This window comes from Triturus cristatus, chromosome 9 (genome assembly GCF_964204655.1).
Source record: "Triturus cristatus chromosome 9, aTriCri1.1, whole genome shotgun sequence".
In the NCBI taxonomy this organism is placed as follows: Eukaryota; Metazoa; Chordata; class Amphibia; order Caudata; family Salamandridae; genus Triturus; species Triturus cristatus.
Window position 1 is genome coordinate 517,731,662 of NC_140592.1, and position 22,004 is coordinate 517,753,665.

The 22,004-nt window shown below is 43.4% G+C and overlaps 1 protein-coding gene across 3 annotated transcripts in view; it reads right to left on the bottom strand.

The window, feature by feature from the left end:
- Positions 1-22,004, bottom strand: part of SPTBN2 (spectrin beta, non-erythrocytic 2) — a 935,599-nt gene that overhangs the window by 101,751 nt on the left and 811,844 nt on the right. For all 3 annotated transcript variants that reach the window (XM_085625501.1, XM_085625502.1, XM_085625503.1), the window contains 4 exons: positions 8,981-9,355; positions 5,520-5,764; positions 1,586-1,724; positions 709-793 (listed from right to left, as the gene is read on the bottom strand). In XM_085625501.1, the coding sequence (XP_085481627.1) occupies positions 709-793; positions 1,586-1,724; positions 5,520-5,764; positions 8,981-9,355 (844 nt within the window). The remainder of the gene's footprint in view (positions 1-708; positions 794-1,585; positions 1,725-5,519; positions 5,765-8,980; positions 9,356-22,004) is intronic.

Consider the following 22,004-nt stretch of genomic DNA (forward strand, 5'->3'; position numbering starts at 1 on the left):
ACAGAAATGTTTATTTTATTCTCACTGCTTAGGACATGCAGTATTGCTTTCATATTTTCATGCTCTGTGGTTACTATGCACATTTCTTATTAGATTAAGACTTTTAAAATAAATGTTTTAAACAAATCCCTGTTGCTCCTAGTGCTATGCTTAATTACGTTCAAGAACTAAAGATGGTTTGGGATACCAATGTGTAACTAAAACTTGAACAGGATTGATAAGTAAACGGACAACTCTACCCGTGCAGGACTACTTGGTAGGTTAGTTGACTGGGCTGGGGTCCAACTGGTAGGTCTTCCTCAGTGTACCGCACTGAACTAAGTCCTTGCATTCGTGGATTAGAAATCAGCACACTACAGATCTGGGAAATCCCAGTATTTGTATCACTGTGTAAAACCGTAAATAAATAAATACAAAAAAATATATTAACTTAATTGTACACACTCCAATCTCCTGCAGGGCAGCTAAGGGATGGTCCAGCCACCTTGCAGCTCACAATGAGAAGCACAACTACTTTGTGACTTTTTTTGCTGCCTGAAAACATTAAATGGCTAAGACCCTTTGTACATCAGAAGTCAAATATTTTAAGACAGTCAAAGTCTATTTTTACAATTGAGAAGACTATTAAACGTAATGTTTGGTTAACCCTGGATTGCATGCCACCCACTCCTGTAGCAGACTGTGATTTCGTACCACATAAGTGCTTACCTATTTGCAGCCAGTCCATCTTGTCTTTCCACTTGTCATTGGTCTCCGTCCGCCGATCCTGAAGCTGCAACAGCTTTTCTGAAATCTGAACAAATAAAACAAGTAGAAAAAGAAAGTGCACAAGGATCCATGTTCAGGACTATAAAAGTAGAGCATAATAATTTTCCAACACCTTACTTTTAACTGTACATTCATTTGCACACCCAAGCCATTCTGCAATTCCCTTGCTTAAGAGCCCAACAACTGACGGCTGCTCTGCACATTAACATTGGGTGAAATGCTCATTAAAAAAAAAGTGATTTACAAGTACTTCATGTATACACTACTAAAAATCTTTTACTTCTCTTACTCAGAAACTTAAAATCTGAGCAGGACTCTTTTGATGAATCGTATCCATAAAATGCACCCAAGAATCATCGGCTAATGATATTAAGTTGCTTGGCCTAAACTGTATCTGAGGAGACACACCACAAATGCAAGGGTGAGGGTGTGTATCTGTGTTATGTTGCCAAACCTAGGAGCAGGAAAGATCAGTAAGCATTTCCCAGGCAAATGGCTACTTGTAGGCGGCATGGTAACCCTAGTGAAATGAAATTGCAAATAATGGTCCTGATTTTCAATACAGCAAGTGCCATATCAGATCAGTTCTAATCCAAATCCATTTTATGACAACATTGATCGGTCCATGGGCCCTGAAAAGCCAATGACTACTTGATTCTAGTGGTTGTATTGGCCAACACATTTCTCAAACCCGAGTGGTGGTGGGCACTGATCAATGCACAGTTCAGCATGTGCAATTCTGTGAAATTGGGGAGGTATTGCTGCAGATAACAGCAGAAGGTATAGATGTGAACATGTGTGCGATGAACCCCCATACCTTATCAGAGGCATAGTGGTTCTTCTCCAAGAGTGCATTACCCATGTCAATACACAGGGTGAAGCTGTCTGCACGAGCATCCACTTCCGCTCGAATGCTCTGATGATTCTTAATCACCAAGTCAGCTGAGGATACGTCCCTGAGGGAGGAAGAATACAAGAACATTGATGTAATCCAATCTGCAAACCCACAAAAAAATGTGACAAATAACATTGTGACGCCATGGACAATCGTATCCAAAAATATTTCATTTTGCCCAAAATTACTTTGAAAGCTGAGATTCCTTTTCAGTTTTGTAGACCTCAACAATAAGCTACAAGAAAAACTAAGGTACACCGATTTCATAGAAAAGCAATCAAAGAGCACTGTTAACAAAGGACAACTCAAGAACAGAGGGAATAGGAAGCAGCAGCAGTGACTGCAGCAAAGGAGAGCAAATTTAGCAAGAACAAACAATAGGTATACAGAAGGACAGGCCTCTAATGGAAGTACCACAACTTCATCACACAACACATAATCCCAGTTAGGCAAGGACACAGGAAAACTGTAGAACAGTAATAGATATTAGAAGGTGCAACAATGGCTTTTGCGCTGGTGGTGTTTGCTACCTTTCCTCTCACACTTTTGGGATGTCACTCCAGCAGGAGAGAGCATCCTCATACAGCACAGATCTTTCTCTTCAAAATACTAGAGCCTATGCACAGCACAGCCGCACCCATACTCACACCCAGCTGGACCTCAAGGCTATCTACTACCTTTCCCCCCTCTGCATAGCCAGAAGGGTTTAACAGAATGAGACTGACTTCATATGAAGATATTAGTACAAAGGAAAACCAGTCATATGGCATGTAAAATGATGCCATTTACTTGTTAATGTGGCTCCCTAGCAGATTCCTTTTATACATTCAGATGCTTATTGAATATATATCCCAAAACCAGACAGATAATATATTATATATATATATATATATATATATATACCACACTAAACTGAGCATCATCTACAGCCAAGCACTCAGAATAAGACGCATCTGCAGCAATGAGGAAACCTGTAAAGACCATCTACAGGAGCTTGCTACATTATTTAAAAGGCGAGGCTATCCTCTGCATATCATACAGCAACAAATTGACAAGTCTTTGCAGATACCCAGAGAAGCACTTATTTCGAATACCAACGGCAGAAACAAAAGTGACAGAACTCCATTTGTAGTGGACTATCATCCATCAGCTCCTAACTACAGAAATATAATGCAAAAAACATTTCCCTTACTGTCCACTTGTGAAAAATTGCAAAAGGTTTTTCCAAAACCACCAGTCATTGCTTACCGCAGAGCTCCAAATTTACGATCTCTTATTGTGAGAGCTGAACTCAAGCAAGCTGTAACAAATGCAGGGGTTCATTGCTGTGACTCTAAAAGGTGCATCACGTGTGAATATCTTTTACAAACATCATCTGCAACTAGTTCTGTTACGAGAAGGACCTATGCAATAAGGCAGCATCTTACATGTCGCTCAACATGCATTATTTATGTGATTCAGTGCCAACGACAAAGCTGTAAAAAGCAATATGTAGGCCAAACAGTGAATGACCTCCGTACACGATTCAGGAACCACAAATCTGCAATAATTAATAAGAAAATTGACCAGCCTGTAGCCAATCATTTTAACCTTGTGGATCATTCACTATCAGATTTGAAGATTTTCCCCGTGGAACATGTTTCAAAGGAAGAACTACTGGACTCCAGGGAAAACTTCTGGATGTACCGTTTAAAATCACTGCATCCAGATGGACTGAACATTACTGACAACACAACCTGATTACTGCATATCTCAAGAGCTCTCTGGACTGCATTGATTCCACATTCCAAATGGAATCTTCACTCATGATGCTTTTTGAAAATTCAGCTGTCATCTGTGCAGCCACAGAGCAAACCATCTTGTACTACCTGAGGAAGGCGGAAGCTGAAACGTTGTAGTGGAAATATATTTTTGTTCTTTGGTGAATCTATCTGTTTGAGTCACTTCTTTCTTGGATTGTAATGTAAAATATAGAGGGCATTTCTATCTAAAAATGTTCACTGGCGCTGATATCTCACCAGTTAGTGACGCCAAGCAAAAATGGTGGCCCGCTACTGAAAATTGAGCCAAGTTTCCAGTGCATAGAAAATTGACCATCCATTTTACAAGTCTTAGAGTCCAGCAAGTAATAGTTTATTCCATCGTCTCTACATGGAGACTTGCAGGTCACATTTGAATCATGAAGGACTCAAATGATGTCAAGTTACATTTACAGTTAATTATTTTTTGTCAAGGATTATATACATTATAGGTTCACATGGCTAATGAATAGGATGAAACTAATTAACACCCCGGAGTAAGGCAAATATTAATTTTTAGAACTGCCTGTTCAACTTGTGTGCTTGATGTTTGCTTCACATGAGGTACATCACAGTGGCAAACACCTTTCCAAGACCTACATATTGCACAGTTACTTTAATGAGGTTTACAGAGAACACAAACATGAAAAGGTCCACAGCTGTCTCATGCCTCTGGACTTAAGATGCACAAGGAGGCCAGTAGGTGTCTCCATTGAGTGCTGGGTTTGTGTAGAAGGGACTGTGGTGGGAGGGTTTACTCCTTGAGTCAACTGGATTAGAAGACCAATAGAGGGACTCATCTTTACGGGAACACCTGAGCAGTGTCCCTTAGGAGCACACATTTGTAGTTTGAAAAGCCCTTAAGAAACAGGGAACTACTGAAATGTTACCATAAAGCAAAAAGACAGAGGAACTATCAGGGAAGAAGAAAGCCTGGAGCAGAAGGTGCAGCTTCACATGTTGGCGAGGACTTTCGTCCTCACAACTATAGACATTTCTTGGGAGAACTGACACCAGCCATTCTTGTACTGTGATGTTGTGAGAGGGTGTCAGGGAGTGTTGCAACACCCTTAGCATCAGATCAGTTGAGGGTCGTGATCACCAACTCACATTTTAAGTTGTAAAACTGATTTCAGCAACTCCAATATGAGAATTGTTCTGCAGTTACCATGTTTTACAGAACAAGAATATGTGCAGGTAATCAATTGCCACTTTAAAATACAAGTCACAAAGTCTATCTGCTCTTGTAGATGCTGTTGCACACTCAATGCAGATTCCTTGGGAAATGAGATCTAGTTAGTAGCTAAGTTGTAGACGCCTGAAATAAAAGACCTGGGCCCTTGAGTTTAACCCCCTTGCTACAGTCTGTGCAGTCTGCAAGAAAATTACCCATTCATATTGAGTTAATGAAAAACTCCCAACTTGACCGATCCTGAATTCACTATGTGTTTCTCTCTTACTGACAAACTTGCTTAAAGCTGTGCTTGTATATAACTGGGATGTGTTTAAGGAAGAGCTGTCCTCAGTCACTTTTTGGTGAAGGGAGGAGAAACGAAAAATGTGGTGGACGAAGAAAGTTACGGATGGAGAAAAGGAAGGGCAGAATTAAACTGTAGCAGTGAAGGATCAGTAAGAGAGGGAATGGAAATAGTATAGAAATATGAGCAAGAGTAGAAAGCAAAGAGTTACAGCAGGGAAAGGGAGAGTGACCAGTTAGCTGCACCATGTTTGAAGAACATCTTTGAATCTCATGCATATTATCATGTAAACCATCAGTACCCCACACCTCACAAACCATACACCCCAAAAGGGTGCCAGGACGCAGATGTGAATCAGAGTGCTGCGGAGCGCTGTCAGGGAGAATGAAGCGCTACATATATTCGGCAACACAATACAAACATGTACAGACAGACATATAAATTGCCTTTATATTCCTTTATTTTGAAGGTGGATAAGGATTTACAGGGCTAAACAGTCTACCATAACCATTTCCTCTACTTGTACCTTTTTGCAATGTAAAATCATTTGGTTAGCCAGTTGGCAGATGTGAAGTCTACCTTGGGTTCTCCTGGGCATCAATCTGTAGGTTGACATCATCCATCCACAGCATGAGGTCTCTGACCATCTTGAAGAAGCGAAACTTCTCCACAGTGTCAAAGAGGAGCTGACGGCGGCCATTACTGGTATTCTGCAGCTCACTCCAGGCCTCAGTTACAGCCTGTTCATGTCGCTGGATGTCATCAGCTTTCTCCCCGGCGTACGCCTTCTGAAGGCGAGAGGCATCATCCTGGACCTGCTTTACCTGAGAAAAAAAAACCTCAATAAGTAGAAAATAAAAGATGCAGAGAACCCAGGTCTGTGTGTATTAGAGAGGCACCACAAACAGGCTACCAAAATGAATGGATGGACAAGATAAAGAAATAGCTTGGAGGAAGAAAGAACTCAAAAACATTAAAAAAGCTGATTGATGAAGCTGACAAATGGGGAGAGAGGATATTAGACTGAAGGACCTAAAATAAGAGATCGATAACGGGCTCGAAGTTAAAAAGATTACTGTGAGACAGATGGAAGAATTGAATACTTGCACGGTTAACTCTTAGCACAGAGCTAAATGCAATCATTCAATGATGCAAACAAGCTAAAGGTAAAGTAAACATATCCTGGAAAAAGTGATCTCTTTAAAGACACTGTTTTAGTTAATTCAATTAACCTTATTTAATTTAATTAAATGTGCTTATTTAAGGTAATACAGTCAGCTTTTGGACAGAGATTTGCAGCTCGGTTAGGAAACGGAGCTCTGCGCACAGTTAGGACAAGTTGTGCTTCCATTCCCAGTAGGTTTTGCATGACCTGCATTGTGTTTTGCCTCCACTGGACTCGACAATCTGTTTTATCAAGAAACACAATACAAAGGAACTTGTCTTGATAAGGACTCCCAAAATGTATCTGCAACTTGGTAATGGTTGCTACCTTGCTAGGCTGTCATGGGCAGTGCTAGGTCTATATAATAGTTCTGGGGTAAAAGCCTTTTTACCTGCACCCCCGGTTGGCTGTAAGTCTAATATCTTACCCTGTAAATGCCCAGTCAACCACAAGTACCTCCATAATTGGGATCCTGTCCCATCTCCATGTTAGGATAATTTTCTGCTTGCTTCACTATATTTGATCTAAAATGTTAGCATGTATTTTGGTAACGCATGAGCATGGCTATATAAGTTGAAGGCCACTCTGCCTACGTCATATGTGCATGGTGGATGTGACAGCTTGCATGCTCCTTTGTTAGAACTTTGCTCTTGTGAAACTGGTTTTATGTAGAGTGTGTAAGAACTCCTCACTTAATCAACCGTTAGCAGACGATTCTCTTTGCAGTACAGAGAAACTCCCTCCCTACTCTTGAGTTGCTGGCTGTGACCAGGCAGCAAACGTTATGCTTGGTTAATCAGAATTACCTTGAAATGTTTTCAAAAGTCAGACCTGTGCTTTCTTTTGCAGAAAGAGGGCCAGGACAAGGACCCCCCTGCGCACGTCCTCAGAAATGGAGGTAATTTGTGAACTAGTAAATCTGCACTCTGATTGGCCCAGACTTAATATCTACATCCCGAAAGTAGAATAAATACTGTTGTCTTTGAGCAAATAACTTTAACTTCACCTGGGCATTGGGAGACCAAGCACAGTTGGGTAGAAGCCTTGGGGACTGGAGAATGCTCACTGCTGTACTGACCAAAAGGCAGCTAATCTGTCCAGAATAGAGAGGATACAGATTTTGCCAAGAAGAACCAGACAAGGCCAGGCTAACTGGAGATGTGTGATCCTTGTAGTCCATTCACTAAATCAACTCGAGGTTGGGGTATGGAACTGCAAAGACTCAATCCTCCATCAGAGGTGAACCTTCATCATACCCATAACTGATCCGCCCATACTCTGTGCCTATACTTGTCATCCCCGGCCCAGGGCCGAAGAGTTCTTTTCTCTTCAACCCCGTAATTCGGACTGCTTTCTATTGGCTGTGACTCTTGATAGTGTTCCTAAACCATTTGAGCCACCTCTCCAGCTAGAACGTTTTCAGGGATACTTTTCATTTTAATATTGCTATTAGATCCAAACCCCCTACTTCTCAGTTCTCACATGGACGTGGTTGTGTCTTTGACCCCCATCCTTTGAGTGCCTCTATCACTAGAAATTCTTGACCATGAATGGACAGTTTAGAGATACAGGCCTCTGAAATATGGCTATCTAGTAAGGACTTCACAGTGGATTCTGATACACTGACATCTCCCCCTGCTGAAAATTTATGCAAAGCTGTCGACAGAGCTTGGAGCCTACCTTGTCTACGCTTTGACTGGACGTTGGATTCTGAACCCCTGGTAGACAAGTTGCCCTGGACACTGATTAGTGTACACATATTTCGACTGTTTCTTAGTGAGGCTGTGGGTTTTTAAGTTTCAGATTGTTTCAACTGTAAACTCAGAAGCAGATCTCTATCCCACTGAGTTGCCTGGTTTGACCTCTGAGACAAAGGGCTAGAGTATCAGAGCAAACTTGCCAGTGTCTGTATGTTTGCCTGGCATCTCTGCTCCATTGACTAGCTGAATATATAAACATTGTAGAAAATCCGATGAGCCCATGAGTGTTTCAAGAGTACGACTACCCTGCCCCCACAGGATAACACTATGCATAAAGATCAACACCATTCAATACCCTAGTCTTGTAGGATTATAATGACCAAAAGGCTCAATATTATTTAATAATCTAGTGTGTAAAAGCTAGGAATACATTTGGGACCGAATATCAGCCAAAGAAGGTGATAGAAACTTCTCTTCTGTAAGCACTTAGTGTTAACTGTGTGCTTTAATTAACTGGTAACTAAAGTCCAATTGTATGCTATTTACTGTATCATGCAGTATCTACATTTATAATCCCCTACCAGAGAAAAGAGTAAGCCCCGACTGCCTGACTTCACTATCCCTGGAGAGTCAACTGCCCAAAAGACAGTAACATGGCTATTCTTTGGATTGCAATAGCGATCGCGGATGGACAGCAAAGGTTAAGTAATATCACCCATACAGACACTGCCCCTTTAACGAGTGACTGATTATGGACACCAAGGAAAAAGACCCCAGTTGCCTGCTGGGATAAAAAACCTGTGGCTTACTGCTTGGATACAGATCTTTGTGGCAGGTGACAATCTACAGAACAATATAGTGCTAAAAGAGAATTAAACAGTAACATAGGCAGTGAGTAATACATATTGGGAGACCGGACTTGAAAAGACAAGGCAGGCATGCCATGACAGTCAGTGGGAACTGAAATGGCAAGATGGGCTATTTAGACAGGTGTAATTTATACATATATAGAAAGTGCACTCACAGCTAGACTTAAACAGGCTAAGATGAACTGCAAGGAAAACGAATGTACCTACGGAAATTACTAGGCGGAATTAAATAGGACAGTATTACAGTCACACAGCCTTACATAAAGTAGAGAATGCATATATGTGGAATAGTTGGGCAGTACACACCTGTGCGCTCAGTGCCTGTATGTCATGCTCATAGGCCGTGTGCATACGCTGCATGGCTTCTGCAGTATTGAGGTCCCGTCCAACCTCATCGGGCAACTGCTTCTGCTTGTTCTGGATCTGACTCAGTGTCTCCTTGGCATCGTTGTAGAAGCGGTGTAGCTCATAAGAGGCGGCAAGCATCTGACTGCGGGTGTCGATTAATTCTAGCAAATCGGCCCAAGCTTCGTTCAGCCCATCCTTCCACTCTGCAATGGTGGAGTTTTCCGAGTGCCCGGAGGATATCAAGTCATCGGCCATGAGGTTCACAGCATCCACACGCTCCTGCCCGATGTTACTGGTATCCCGTGAGAACTCCCTGAACTTGTCCCTTAACATCTATAAAAGAGGAGAATAAGCGAAGGACACAACCATGAGGGACGTGCATAAAGAAAGAGAAAAAATGTCAAAGTAAAATAGCAAACTTTCTGGTAGAATCTAATTGGTGCAGGTTTGTTGTACCTCTAACTCCTTTCACAAACCAGGAGTACTGGACGTCTGTAGCTTCGTATGGCTTCTAAATCAGTGCTTTTTATTTACCTAAAATAAACAGCCTCTCGTTACATGCATCTTGGTAATCCCAATTTAGGATTCTGAAATATGCTGTAGTACCACATCCTTTAAGTTTTCCAAAGACGTGTTGGCAGGTGATACATGGGGGAATAGGCCTTCTAGGTCTTTACAAAAAGCTGAGAATGTGAGAGAAATCAGATTTTCACATCAATCCCTCATTCTAATGGGCGATTTTGTAATGATGCCGTAATACCACACATAGAAATGACCATACCCAAATGTAACAGGATTTCTAAGTACTCAATTACTCCATCAAGAGTCTTGCGACTGTTTTAATGAAGGCCATAGAGTACATACAAAAAATAAAGCATGTGATATTTAACACCTGTCACTGCAGAGCAATATAGATAATGCTGGTCTCAAGTTAAACTGCAGTTCTGATTTCGAGTAATCAAGACATTTGACAGTCTTGGCCAATGCAGTCAAACTACATGATAAAATTCAATTCAGCAGCTTGGTCATTTTAAGAGTACCAAACACAATTTGCATAATAAGAGAACTCTTAGCAGTCACTGTTTTACTAATAGAGGTTTCCAAATACCATACGCTAGATCACTATTCTGCCTTCGTTAGTCAGCCCCAGAGTTATTTTTCAATCTATTTATTTCTATAGCGCTGAATCACCCCCAGAGGGGTATCTCTGCGCTCTATAATCTTTGGTTTGCATATTCAATGAAAATGACCAATTCTGACTCCTTTTGATGTACTCCTCGATATTTTGATGTTTCATCAAGTACAAAGGACTCAGTAAATAACCAGTGGTTTTTGATAGTTTATTTTGCAGAAAAATATTGGAAGTGGAATATGGCAAGCATTTCAGAAACAAAGCCAAAAACTCCATCAGAACCCTTCTCTTATTGGAAAAATTACTCAATAAAAAGTAAAGGTCATTTATCGATGTCCAGGGGAGGATATCGGAGCACCTCATTTAAGTGTGTCTTTTATGACTAAGTGGTTCTTTATTGATTGAGCTCCCATGATGTCATCAAGTACATAAACACTCCACACATACTGAAGTCTATCCTTTATGTAGCAGGAATGGATATACACACTGAGTGTATGAGTAGACTGCTTAATGTCAAACTAAACAGAATACTTACAGGGCAGAATAAAGTGTTTAGTTTCAACACCAGGACTCCCTGCATCATTATCTTCACTAAAAACAAAACACAGAATACGTCCTATTCGCAGAATTACATAACACTACAAAAGGGGAAAAAAGCTTTCAAAGTATCAAGAACGAAGCCTAAAAAATACAAAATGCTCATTTTATGTTTACCATTTAATAAAAGGAAGTAGAAATATCAAAAACTAACGAGAACACTGCAAATTCTTTCAAGCACTTTTTAATTAGCGTTACTGAGAGGAAAACGTTTTCGCGGACCTACACCCTCACAAACCAAACAAGCATTGGCATAGCCAATAGGTCTCGCTTTTGGGACCTTATAAGTATTTAGTTATGCAACTGTTGCATAGTTAAACACTTATAAGGTCCCAAAAGCGAGACCTATTGGCTATGCCAATGCTTGTTTCACTTCCATCTGGGCCAAAAACAAAGGCCTGATTTAAAGGTTCATCAGCGCTTCTTTTGTTTTAGTTTAATCCTGGGTGGGAGCTATCTGTAGCCTAAAACCTATTCGCCAATGCAATGGAGGGAAACAAAGGCACTCAGGTTGTTATAGTTTCAGAAATATTTAACAGAAACTATGAACTGGAGCCGGGGCTTTGACTTTGTTCAACCCCTGCAAGTAAGAGATGCATGCACTGTAAGAATGTCAGGAGCATCTGTGTTAGTAATTACACAAATAGTGATTTAAATAGAACTTACTAATTCATTTATTTATTTGCTTTGTATATACCTACTCATTCCATTGTAGGTTGTCAGAGCGCTTTGCATCACACACATACACATATTATACACAGACAATAAATCATACAAGTGTGTAAATCAAAGTGCAGGAAATGTTATATAAGGCAATGAGGGTTACAATGTATGGCCCATACTGCTAGGCTTTATATTAAATAGTGCATGGTCGGGAGAAATACAAAGTCAGAATATAAAAGTGGTTGAGGTTATCTGCACCAATTAGGCAGTATCACTCCGAAAAGGAACCCTTTGTAGTAACCTAAGAAAAATGATAGCTTGATAAAAAAACAATAAGGTTCTAACCCCACCATAGCTAGCAGCTTGCATGCAGCGCCTTAATGACTATTCAGAGCTCACTGTTCTATAGTATAAGGATTGCAACGTATGAACTGCAAACAACATATGGATCTCTGTGTCAAAGACAATGATCAACTTACTTATCTACCTAGAATACAAATCTGTGATCTTCATCTTATGCAATGTGTTTTTCAGCAGATGCAGTAACACTTTATGCTACTTTATGAGTCAAAACTTTGATTAGATAAAACAGAGATCAATCCTGGAACCACCAGAATTATCTTACCATTATTATCCAATGAAAGTACTAGGCACACAAAGATCTCAGCGGCCAGTGCCTTCACTCCATAATATATTTTAAGATGCAGCCACTGTGTGACCAATTGGGTAAGCCAGAACAGACTTGATGTCTCATTTGTCCTTAGTGCCAGTTTCTAGGCAGCAGAGTAAAAAAAAAAAAAAAATGTAAAGTTGACTGTTAAACACAGTTTTTCATGACTCTGCCCTTTTGTGCCTCCACCCCATTCCTCTGCCACACCTTGACCAATTCATGGGTGCCAGGAGCAAATATTTTCTATTTTCAGCACCTGCACCCAGTAAAATTAAAAGCAGGTTGGGTTGGAGTTGTGGTCAGCCTGGCCCCACCCGGCCACCTCCTGTGGCACCCCAGCAGCCCCAAAGCCTGCCCTGCATCTTCACCTCCGCCTTCCCCACCACCACCCTGTGCATCGCGTTGCCCCTCCTCCAACTCCCCCTACACCCTGTTACCATTAGCTCAATTAATGGGGTAAATGGTAGCAGAGATGTCCCTGAAATCAGGTATAAGCCCACGGCAAGGGAACCGGTAATTACAGGTGGACATGGTTATTACCGACCTGGAGACTGAAACCCCTCATTGCACGGTGCAGCGATGCAATTACAATCCACAATGTTGGCATATTTGCCCTGTCAACTCACGTAGGCCTTTAGTTGTTCATATGTGTGATGGAGAGCACTCATTCGTTACAATAACACGCAAGCCAGTTAATCACTTGCATATACTATAATAAAAAAGAGAAGGGTTTGTCCATGTGTAATGTAACTGGTGCTCATGTAAAGCGCTGCTATACCTTCGGGTTGTGGTTGCGCTACACAAAACTGCAAACGCAACCCAAAAATGACTTCGGTAGTAAAGTGAAACATTGTAGAGCCTAGAGTTGCCTGTGTGAGAGCAGCTCACCGATGTATTTTGTAAAAGGAACTGGAAGCACATTGCGTTGATGGGCAGCTAACATCTTTGGAGTTACTCACATGACGTAGGTGCAGGTGGAACATCCTCATGTGTCAAATATGTTCCCAACATCAACATCAGTTTACCATTTTAGAGCGTCTTGGCACTTCTACGCTCTGTGCCCCGTCACCATCACTCCATAATTCATAGATTTCCAGGTCAGAGAATGCCCTTCTCAAATATGCGCAGATATTTGCACCATTCTAACGAAACCCAGGACCTTGTTAGACTACTGGATTAATGGCTTCAGCTTTGTGGTCGCCGGCCAGAAGGAGCGTGGTATGCAAGGCAAATGGGCACCGCGCTGCCTGCTAAGCACGGGAGGTGTGAATGATGATAGCAGCCCCTTTGAAGCTTGTTTACTGAGAGGTAATAAATGAAGATGCGCAGGAGCCAGGAGGGACGAGCAGCGAGGTGAGCCAGATGGTCGCTGCAGGGAAGGATGCCTGCTTTGATAAGCGGCCGCTGAATGATGTCAGTGTTTGTCCAGAATCTTATTAAATCAAAGCTTTGCTTATATTGGCTCCATGAAAAAAAAAACGAGCCAGGAAAAGTTGTGATGTCAGATCTTCAGTGTGGGATACCCGCTGTATAAAGGAAGGCGTGTCCAGGAATGGATTTAGTCAATAAAAGATGCCGCATTTTGTGTTAATAAAAAGCTAACTTTAAGTTGCATACAGGTTTAACCCTCAACATTAAAGCTGTGATATGGTACGACTCGTAGAAATGTACAGCGGTGACATGAGCAGGTATGAGATAAGAGCTGGGAGGGTATTAATGAAAGTGGTAAAGTCCTGGTGGGTAGCAAGTAACCAATATTAAGAAGGCACATCAGTGCTCTGTTATGCTGTGATTACTTGCTGGTAATAGTCATTATACTTTGTCCTGTACTTCCTCGTCAACGCCCTTACTGTGGGGGAAGAATCATGACAGGGAAACAGACAACTGTGCTACCCTTTAAATAAAAAAACAAGTTTAGGGAACCTTGGAAAGCACTGCGATAAGTTGCTTTGGTTGTGTGACACGTGGTCATGTTAATTAACTTTCAGCTCCGTTGCGGGGTTAAGAAACGCCAGGATGAATCGCAACAGTAAATTACTTTCATCTTATGTTGTAGATGTTTAAATGCCCCAATACAAATACTGGCTCCATGCACAAGAATATTTGAGTTGAAATGCAGTATTGCGTTAATACGCCTGCAGCTTTAACAAGAAGGGCTGGGCGAGAAGTGAGGGGGGAATGCCAGCAACAGAGGAGCCCGCGAAAGTGAAAGTGATCGTGATTACGATCGCTACGGAGTTAAGACACATGGCGCTGCGCGCGTGCACGTTCACGTGCACTGTAGCTTTAGGCCACGGCAGCACTTTGAAAAGCCCAGATATAAAATGTCTCTTCGAGCCTTTGGCTCGCGAGACCTAAAAACTGGTGTTTTAAGACTGAATGGAGCTCCACAGTGGCAGAATGCAGCACCTTAGCAGACGGTGCCTTTGTCCATTTAAAGTATGTAGTGCCTATAAACTAATGGATAAGAGCTCCCTTCATGGGCTAAATTAAGGAGGAAGGAATGTTGTTTGTCAATATTAATAAATGCAAACTGGTAGAGGAGGTCAGGAACTTTCAGTCCTCATCATGGCATCATCATTAAGATTCCTACATCCAACAATAAGCTCGACAGTTGCTAATGGAGGTTGGAGGTCCATATGCAATAGAAGCAGCAGAAAAAGCGCAATACGACAAAAACGCCGGAAATATAGCTTTACAAAGCAGACTACTAGGGAGCAGGTTTCAGCCCCAAGAATAAGAACGGTCAACACTGTTCAGGCCTGCTTTAGAGTCTTGTGGATGTGATACTCCATCACAAATATGACGCATATCCTGTCCATTGTATTACAAGTGCATGGTCACTCCAATCCAGAAACGATGCGTCGGTCACCTCTGTCAAGTCTGGGTGGGGAAGGAAGAGGGGTCTGTTGCAGATACAATCGCAGGCTAGACACCAGCACTGCAGATCTTTTGCAGCCAACTCCAAAATCCAAACGCATATATAGAGGTCCCCTTGATGTTGAGACCATTGAGACTTCAGATCCCACTGCAGAGCTCGCATATGCCACCTGAAATGCTCGACAAGCACGATGCAGGAGACCATCAGTCCCAGCAGCCTCAGACTCGACCTCAGTGAATCCAGGACTGTTGCTGAAAGATTGGGATTATAGCCTGAATGTCTTGGACTTTTTCCAAAGGGAAGGCACGAAACAGAACCATGTCTAGAAAGGCGCAGATGAAGGTGAGAGTCTGAGAAGGAGTCAGGTGTGACTTTGGCTCGTTGATAGTGAACCCCAAAGAGGACAGGAGGTTTGCCATACTCTGGAGGTGGTTGATGACTGCTTGTGCGAGCCCGCCTTCAACAGTTAGTCATCTAAGGGGAAGACTGACATCCACGATTTTTTTAAGTGTTCTGCTATCACCGCTATCACTTTAGTAAACACCCATGGGATGGTGGTGAGAGAATAGGTGGGCAGGGCAAAATGAAAAAGCTCCTGTCGCATCACAAACTGAAGTTTGTGCCGATGGACCTGCAGGACGGGGAAATGGAAATAGCGGTTCTGCAGGTCTAATGTCACCATCCAGTCTCTAAGGTCAAGGGCAGGCAAAACCTGGGCCAGGGTCAAGGTGAGCATTTTGAATTTCTCATTTCGGACGAAAGTGCTGCTAGAGCACAGGTCTAAAATAGGACGAAGGCCTCAGTCCTTCCTGGGTACCAAAAAGTCTTAGGAATAACAACTACGTCCAACTTCTGGTACTGGCAACCTCTCAACAGCCCCTTTGGCCAAATAGACTTGCACTTCCTGCCGCAAAATGGAGAGATGGTCCTTCAAAAGTAGCATGGGGAAACCAGTGGAATTCAGAAAAATATATTTTTTTATATTTATTTAGACACAAGATCTACGAGATTAGGTAAGCAATTTTCGAGTTAACGATTTTCCAACACTTAAGAGAATACAGCTGTCGGAGTCGAGGCACGAGCCTCGAACGTGGTAATGTTATCTGATTGGAGAAATATACACTGCAAAGGGTCACTTCCAAATGACTTACAGGGTAGTTCCTCTCAATGGACTTAAGGAAAGTAGGGGTCAAGGCTTTAAAACCGCCAGCAGTTTTGGTTTATCTGACCTGGTGTGCCGGGTGCAAAGGTGCTGCTCGCAAGGGTAGCCTCGAAGGTTACCGCTGAAATCGATGTGGTAACCTGTAAGCAAAATGCTGTAAGTGGGGACAAGTCTGTCAGAACCCTAAGGGGAGCTCGGTTATTGAAGGTCTCTGGGGCAAGGGTGCAACATCTGTAGGCTCTGACTCAGGCAATGGGCCACGGGTGCGGGTTGCTTGCGTTGGAGGCTCTCACTTTAGGACAACAGGGCCACTCTCGATGATGGTCTCTCTGGTGCTGACATTCTACATCAGTAGGTCAGTTTTGGTGGTGTTGGTGTCCGGGCTGGACACTCAACAAGCCTTGGTTGCTTGGTCCGGTATTGGTGTCGGGCAGCTCCTGGGGGCCCTGGCGTCTCTGAAATTGGTGGGGAGATGGATCTGGCCTCCTGGGGAACAGTGACCTACACCTGGAGGGTTGCTGTGAGGGTAAACCCGGCGGTCATCAGATTGGTAATTCGGATGTTGTGGTTGGTGACTGCAGGCTACAGGGAAGTGGCTCTTCCACTTCAAGGGAAATGCGGACGGGTTGGCAAAGTGATGGCAGCCCTCTGAGACTTTTGGAGGATGCACAGCTGCAGGATGAATCAGGTCTTTGCAATTGTTAAGACAGGAGCAGGAAATTAGTGTTTGGGGCCAAGTTCACAGCTAGTCTTCAGTTCTTGTGGTCTTCGGCTCGTCTTTGTCGTCCTTCTTCTTCTTGAAGCAGGTGAATCTGAGTGTCTGGTGTCAGGAGGCCACATAAATACTGAATTTAGGGGTGGTAAGGGGAGTGAAGGGTATTAGCCAATGGGATACTTAACCTTTGGGTCCCTACAACCCCTGGATGACCACTTACTGTGGGGAGTGGGCATACCCCTGTACCAAAGTTCCTAATTCCACCCAAAAGAGGATGGTAGAATCCATCTTTCGTGGAGCACATCAGGAAGCCCACCTTAGGGGTGTAACTAGCCTGGTGGAGCAACAAGTCTACTGCCTAGCTAATTTCCCGCCTGCCACGGTGCCAAATGGGCCTCAAGGCAGGTGGTTGGATCTCCCAGGTATGGGGGAAGCCAGGGTTGCAAATCAAAGGCGGCAGCGGCTTTGAAGCCCCTGAACACGATATGCTAAATCACTAGCCATCCTGCTAGAGGAAGAGTGAAAACCTTTCTCTGAAAGGGCATTTTTTCTGTTCCCAGAGAGCGTGGACTCTCACCTGCAGGGAGTCAGAAACGTGTATGTGGTGGCAGGTCAGACGATACCAGTCAGCCAGCACACTAGATAGCGGTAGGTCTTTCAAGTGGCACCTCTAAGGTGCCCTCTGGGTGCATGTCATAATAAATCTGGTACTGGCATCAGTACAGATTTATTAAGACCAGGTGTTTGTTACCAAACACCATAGGTTTCAGTGAAGCCATTATGTAGCTTGGGAACTCGTGATGACAGTGCCCAGTACATATACATAAGATGGCTTCCTTCACTTGTACCATCTAGTACTCGAACTAGACAGCACAGAGGTATTCATGCAGATATACCCTCACTTGTAAAATAATGTATCCTGCTATAGGGCTATAAGGCCTGCTATAGGGGTGACTTACATATATTACAAAAGACACACAGATGATGGACGGAATGCAGAGCAAATCATACATTTACCCCCAGTCAAGAGATCTGGGTTAAATGCATTGTCATTTTGGTCACAATGCCACCCCAGTTTAGATCCAGCCATATGCAAATCAGTCTTGACCCTGTGCCTCATGGGAACGATGGATTTAGGCGCAGATCTCTGTACTGGGGTGAATGTTTGGCATTGTTTAACATTCTGTACACCAATTGTTCTTTTTGCATTTGTCACCCCGAGTGGGACAGGTATGCCCAGATGTGGGTTATGTGCTCTCTATGCCACTGGAAATAATCTAGCATGGCTGATGAGGGGTGAAACCCTGAAACCAGTCCTAGGATGCTTGTTTCCGGTCCAAGGAGGACCAGGCCTGTTCGGTCACACGCTGCTCCTGGGATGATGTAGAGGTATCCACGTGCTTGGAACCGGAAATCTTAGAATCTTGAAAAACAAAGCGACATCGAGATTGTCCAAACATATCGAGGATCATTGCAACGGGTCCTCAGTAAGAATACAGGACCAGTCTTATCCTATAGATGTGCTGTAGATGTTACAACACTCCTTTTGAACATAAAGATCGGCTCATATACCCTCGCAACCCGATCGTAATTAAATATCAAAAGGCAGGAAGGCAGACCAAAAGGCCTGTTCCTTTACGTTCCCGCTGAATTCAGCGCATTCCGCTTTTTAATTAAAAGGCAAGAAGTCTACTAATACGGACCTCTTGGATGTACTAATGAAACCTATAAGATTATCTGTATCGTGGGAGATTGAATAAATTGTCCTGAAGAAGGTGGTCCTATAACTTTAGTATTCCACCGAAACGCGTCGACGCAAGTCCTAAAGGCAGTCTGTAGACTGGAGTGACATCTGTTCTCGATGAAATTAGCTAGCAGTATCAACACTGCGGAGAACAGTTGATTTGGGTCTAGTGTCTTCCTTTGTATTCTGGATTTGAAAACATTTTTTCTTACCTGTGTTCTCCCTATGCTTTGAATTGTTTTTTATTAGCGATCTTTATTGCTTGCTTATTGCACAACAGGTACAATGTCATATGTTGTGTGTACTGTTGTGTAACTGTCTTATAACTTTTATTCTGTAATTGTCTTACAATTTTTATTGTGTAACGTTTTTAATAAAATAGAATTTTTTATAACATTTTGGGACTAGGGTTCAAATTCTGGTGTCTTGTTCTGGTGACTGATTGAGTTTGATACCTGTATGAGTTTGTGTGGTTATCTGCATATGTGCCAAAAAGGGGAATATTTCTTCGGACTATTGTCTCTCGGCGCTCTACCCCTTTTTGCGGAATAGAGCCCCTCTCTCTTATTTTATACTTACATATATTACAAAAGACACACAGATGATGGACGGAATGCAGAGCAAATCATACATTTACCCCCAGTCAAGAGATCTGGGTTAAATGCATTGTCATTTTGGTCACAATGCCACAGTTTAGATCCAGCCATATGCAAATCAGTCTTGACCCTGTGCCTCATGGGAACGATGGATTTAGGCGCAGATCTCTGTACTGGGGTGAATGTTTGGCATTGTTTAACATTCTGTACACCAATTGTTCTTTTTGCATTTGTCACCCCGAGTGGGACAGGTATGCCCAGATGTGGGTTATGTGCTCTCTATGCCACTGGAAATAAGCTAGCATGGCTGATGAGGGGTGAAACCCTGAAACCAGTCCTAGGATGCTTGTTTCCGGTCCAAGGAGGACCTGGCCTGGCAGTTCAAGCTGGCCTGGCAAGTCAAGACTGATTTGCGTCTGGCTGGGGTTAAACAGGAATGGCATGGGGAGCAAACAAAACGATGTATTTAGGCCCAGATCTCTGTACTGGGGTGAATGTTTGGCATTGTTCAACATTCTATCCATCAACTGTTCTTTTTGCATACATATATTACATGCAGTGACTTTGGCATGGCACACACAGAGTGCGCCATGTCATTTTTTTGTTTTTTTTAAATTATGGTTTGCACCGTGACACGCAGTCAGCAATGGCAGGCTACATGCAGTCTGTATGTGGGTCCCTTAGAATGGCATAATACATGTTGAAGCCCCTAGGGATCTTCTTTGCCCTAGGTCACAGGGCTACAATTTATTAGGGACTTACAGGGGTGCCAAAGTGTGGGCCAATTGTGGGCCAATTAGAACATTTTATCTTTTTTTAGGGAAGGGGCACTGGCACAGGGGCCTGGTTAGCAGGGACCCAGTGCACATCAGTCGGAAAATATCAGTACCAGTGGGAAAGATTGGGGGTGGCAATGACAAAAAGGGGTACTTTCCAACACTCGCCAAAAAACTGCTGGACCCATCTGTCTGATGTTATAGCCTGCCAACCCGGCAAGAATCGCCTAATCCTGCTTCCCACTGGGTCGCTGTACTCCACTGAGGGCATGCTAAAGAGGTTTCGCATGTGGGGCTGCAGGGGTGGAAGTAGTGGACTGGGTGGTCCGGTGGCCACCATGGTGTTGATCACTAAACTGCTGGGCACTTTGTGGTGGTTGAAGAGGACAACTGGTGCCTTGTCTTCCGGCATTGGTGTTGAAGAATCAGGAACCAGTGAAGACTGTCGCACAAGAGGTGTAGTTGAGAGTTGAGCCAGAGGCAGCCAAGATGTGGGCTCAATCGGGCCAGCAGGCACCGAGGACGTACCTGCCAGCAGTAATATAGGTGGGTACCCTCTTGGCTCTGTGGTGCCCGCAGGCTCGCTAGAGGGAGTCAGTAAGGATCCAAAGAGTTGGAGCATGACCTCACAGAACTCAATCTGCTTCCGAGTGGTGGATGGCCACAGAATCTCAGGATTTAAGGAACAAGTTGCTGGATCGGCCCGAAGTCTAACAACTTCAGGAGCGAGATCAAGCTGTGTGGTACCACTCTTGTGCCTTTCCAGGGATATCTGTGTGGCAGGAAGGGGCCAAGTCCAGCTTAAATGTCTTTTTTAATAAAAAATGTATTCGACTTACCCAAAGTTCTAGATCGAGACTGACCCCTGGAATGACTCAGTCGACTTCTAGATCTCAAACGGGACCAGAACCAAATTTTCGACTTGGACCAGTCTTGTTGCAGACTCTTCTGGTACTTGCCAATGTAGTTTTGCCTCACTATCTTGAATGGCCTTCAGGTTCATCGATGCGCAGTCACTGAAGGCCTTAAAGTCGGAGCTTCACCACAGGTAAATTTGGTGAAGATCTGTCACAGGCATTTGCTTGTGACAGTCCACACAGGGCTTAAAGCCAGACATTTTGGGAAGTAATATCCTGCACACTGCAAAATAATTTGCTAAATCAAGTTAAGTGTCTCAAAGGGAGGAAAGGTAGCTCCAGATTAGCAGCTGGTGGCGCGGAAAGAAAGGAACTGACATCAGCACGTGGAAGTGGTGCCTATATGGCTCCACACAATTTCTGAAGGGGAACAGCATAAGTGCGGTGCTACCTACCGGTACGCAGAGGTAATTCTGAAAAGTTTCTGGATCCAGTATGACTTCTAGGGAATATTCAAAAGGTGAGGAATCTGCTGCTAGAAGTCTCTATCAGAATATTGTACTACAGGCTGTCCGCTCACCCTCCTTTCCTTGTCTGCGTTGCTTGCCTCCACCCGCCGTCCTTCCCTCATCCGTGCTGCTTGTCCCCACCTGCCCTCCTTCACCCGAGTAGCTTGTCCCCAATTGTCAGTGTTTGTCCTCATCCGCTATCCTTCCCTCATTCCGCGGTTTGTGTATTGCTTGAATCCATCTAGCCGCCCTCCATTGCCTGTGTCATGGCTTGCCCCCACCCGCCTGACCTCCCTCGGTTGTCTGTGTCGCTGCCTGCACCTCCCAGCCATAAGAAAAAAAGTGCTACAGTGAGGACACTGTAGGCCGAGTGATGGCACATACTTTTTCCTCAAACCCTCCGCGTTGCCTCCCACCCCTCCGTGTTGCAACCCATCTTCCTGTCCGCAATAAGTTTTTTTTTAAAAAGCACTATGACCCTAGTCATTGCACTCTTGAAATTATTTTTTTACATTTCAGCTATGCTGCATGGCAGCAGTGCTGCTGTAAAACACAGCTGAAAAACATTGACAATGCCAACAGTTCTCGTCTCCTACGTAAGACCTATTCGTTTTGCCAATGCTTGTTCTTTTTTTTTTTTAACCAGGTCTAGTCTGTTTCTATCATCCTTTTCATTATTT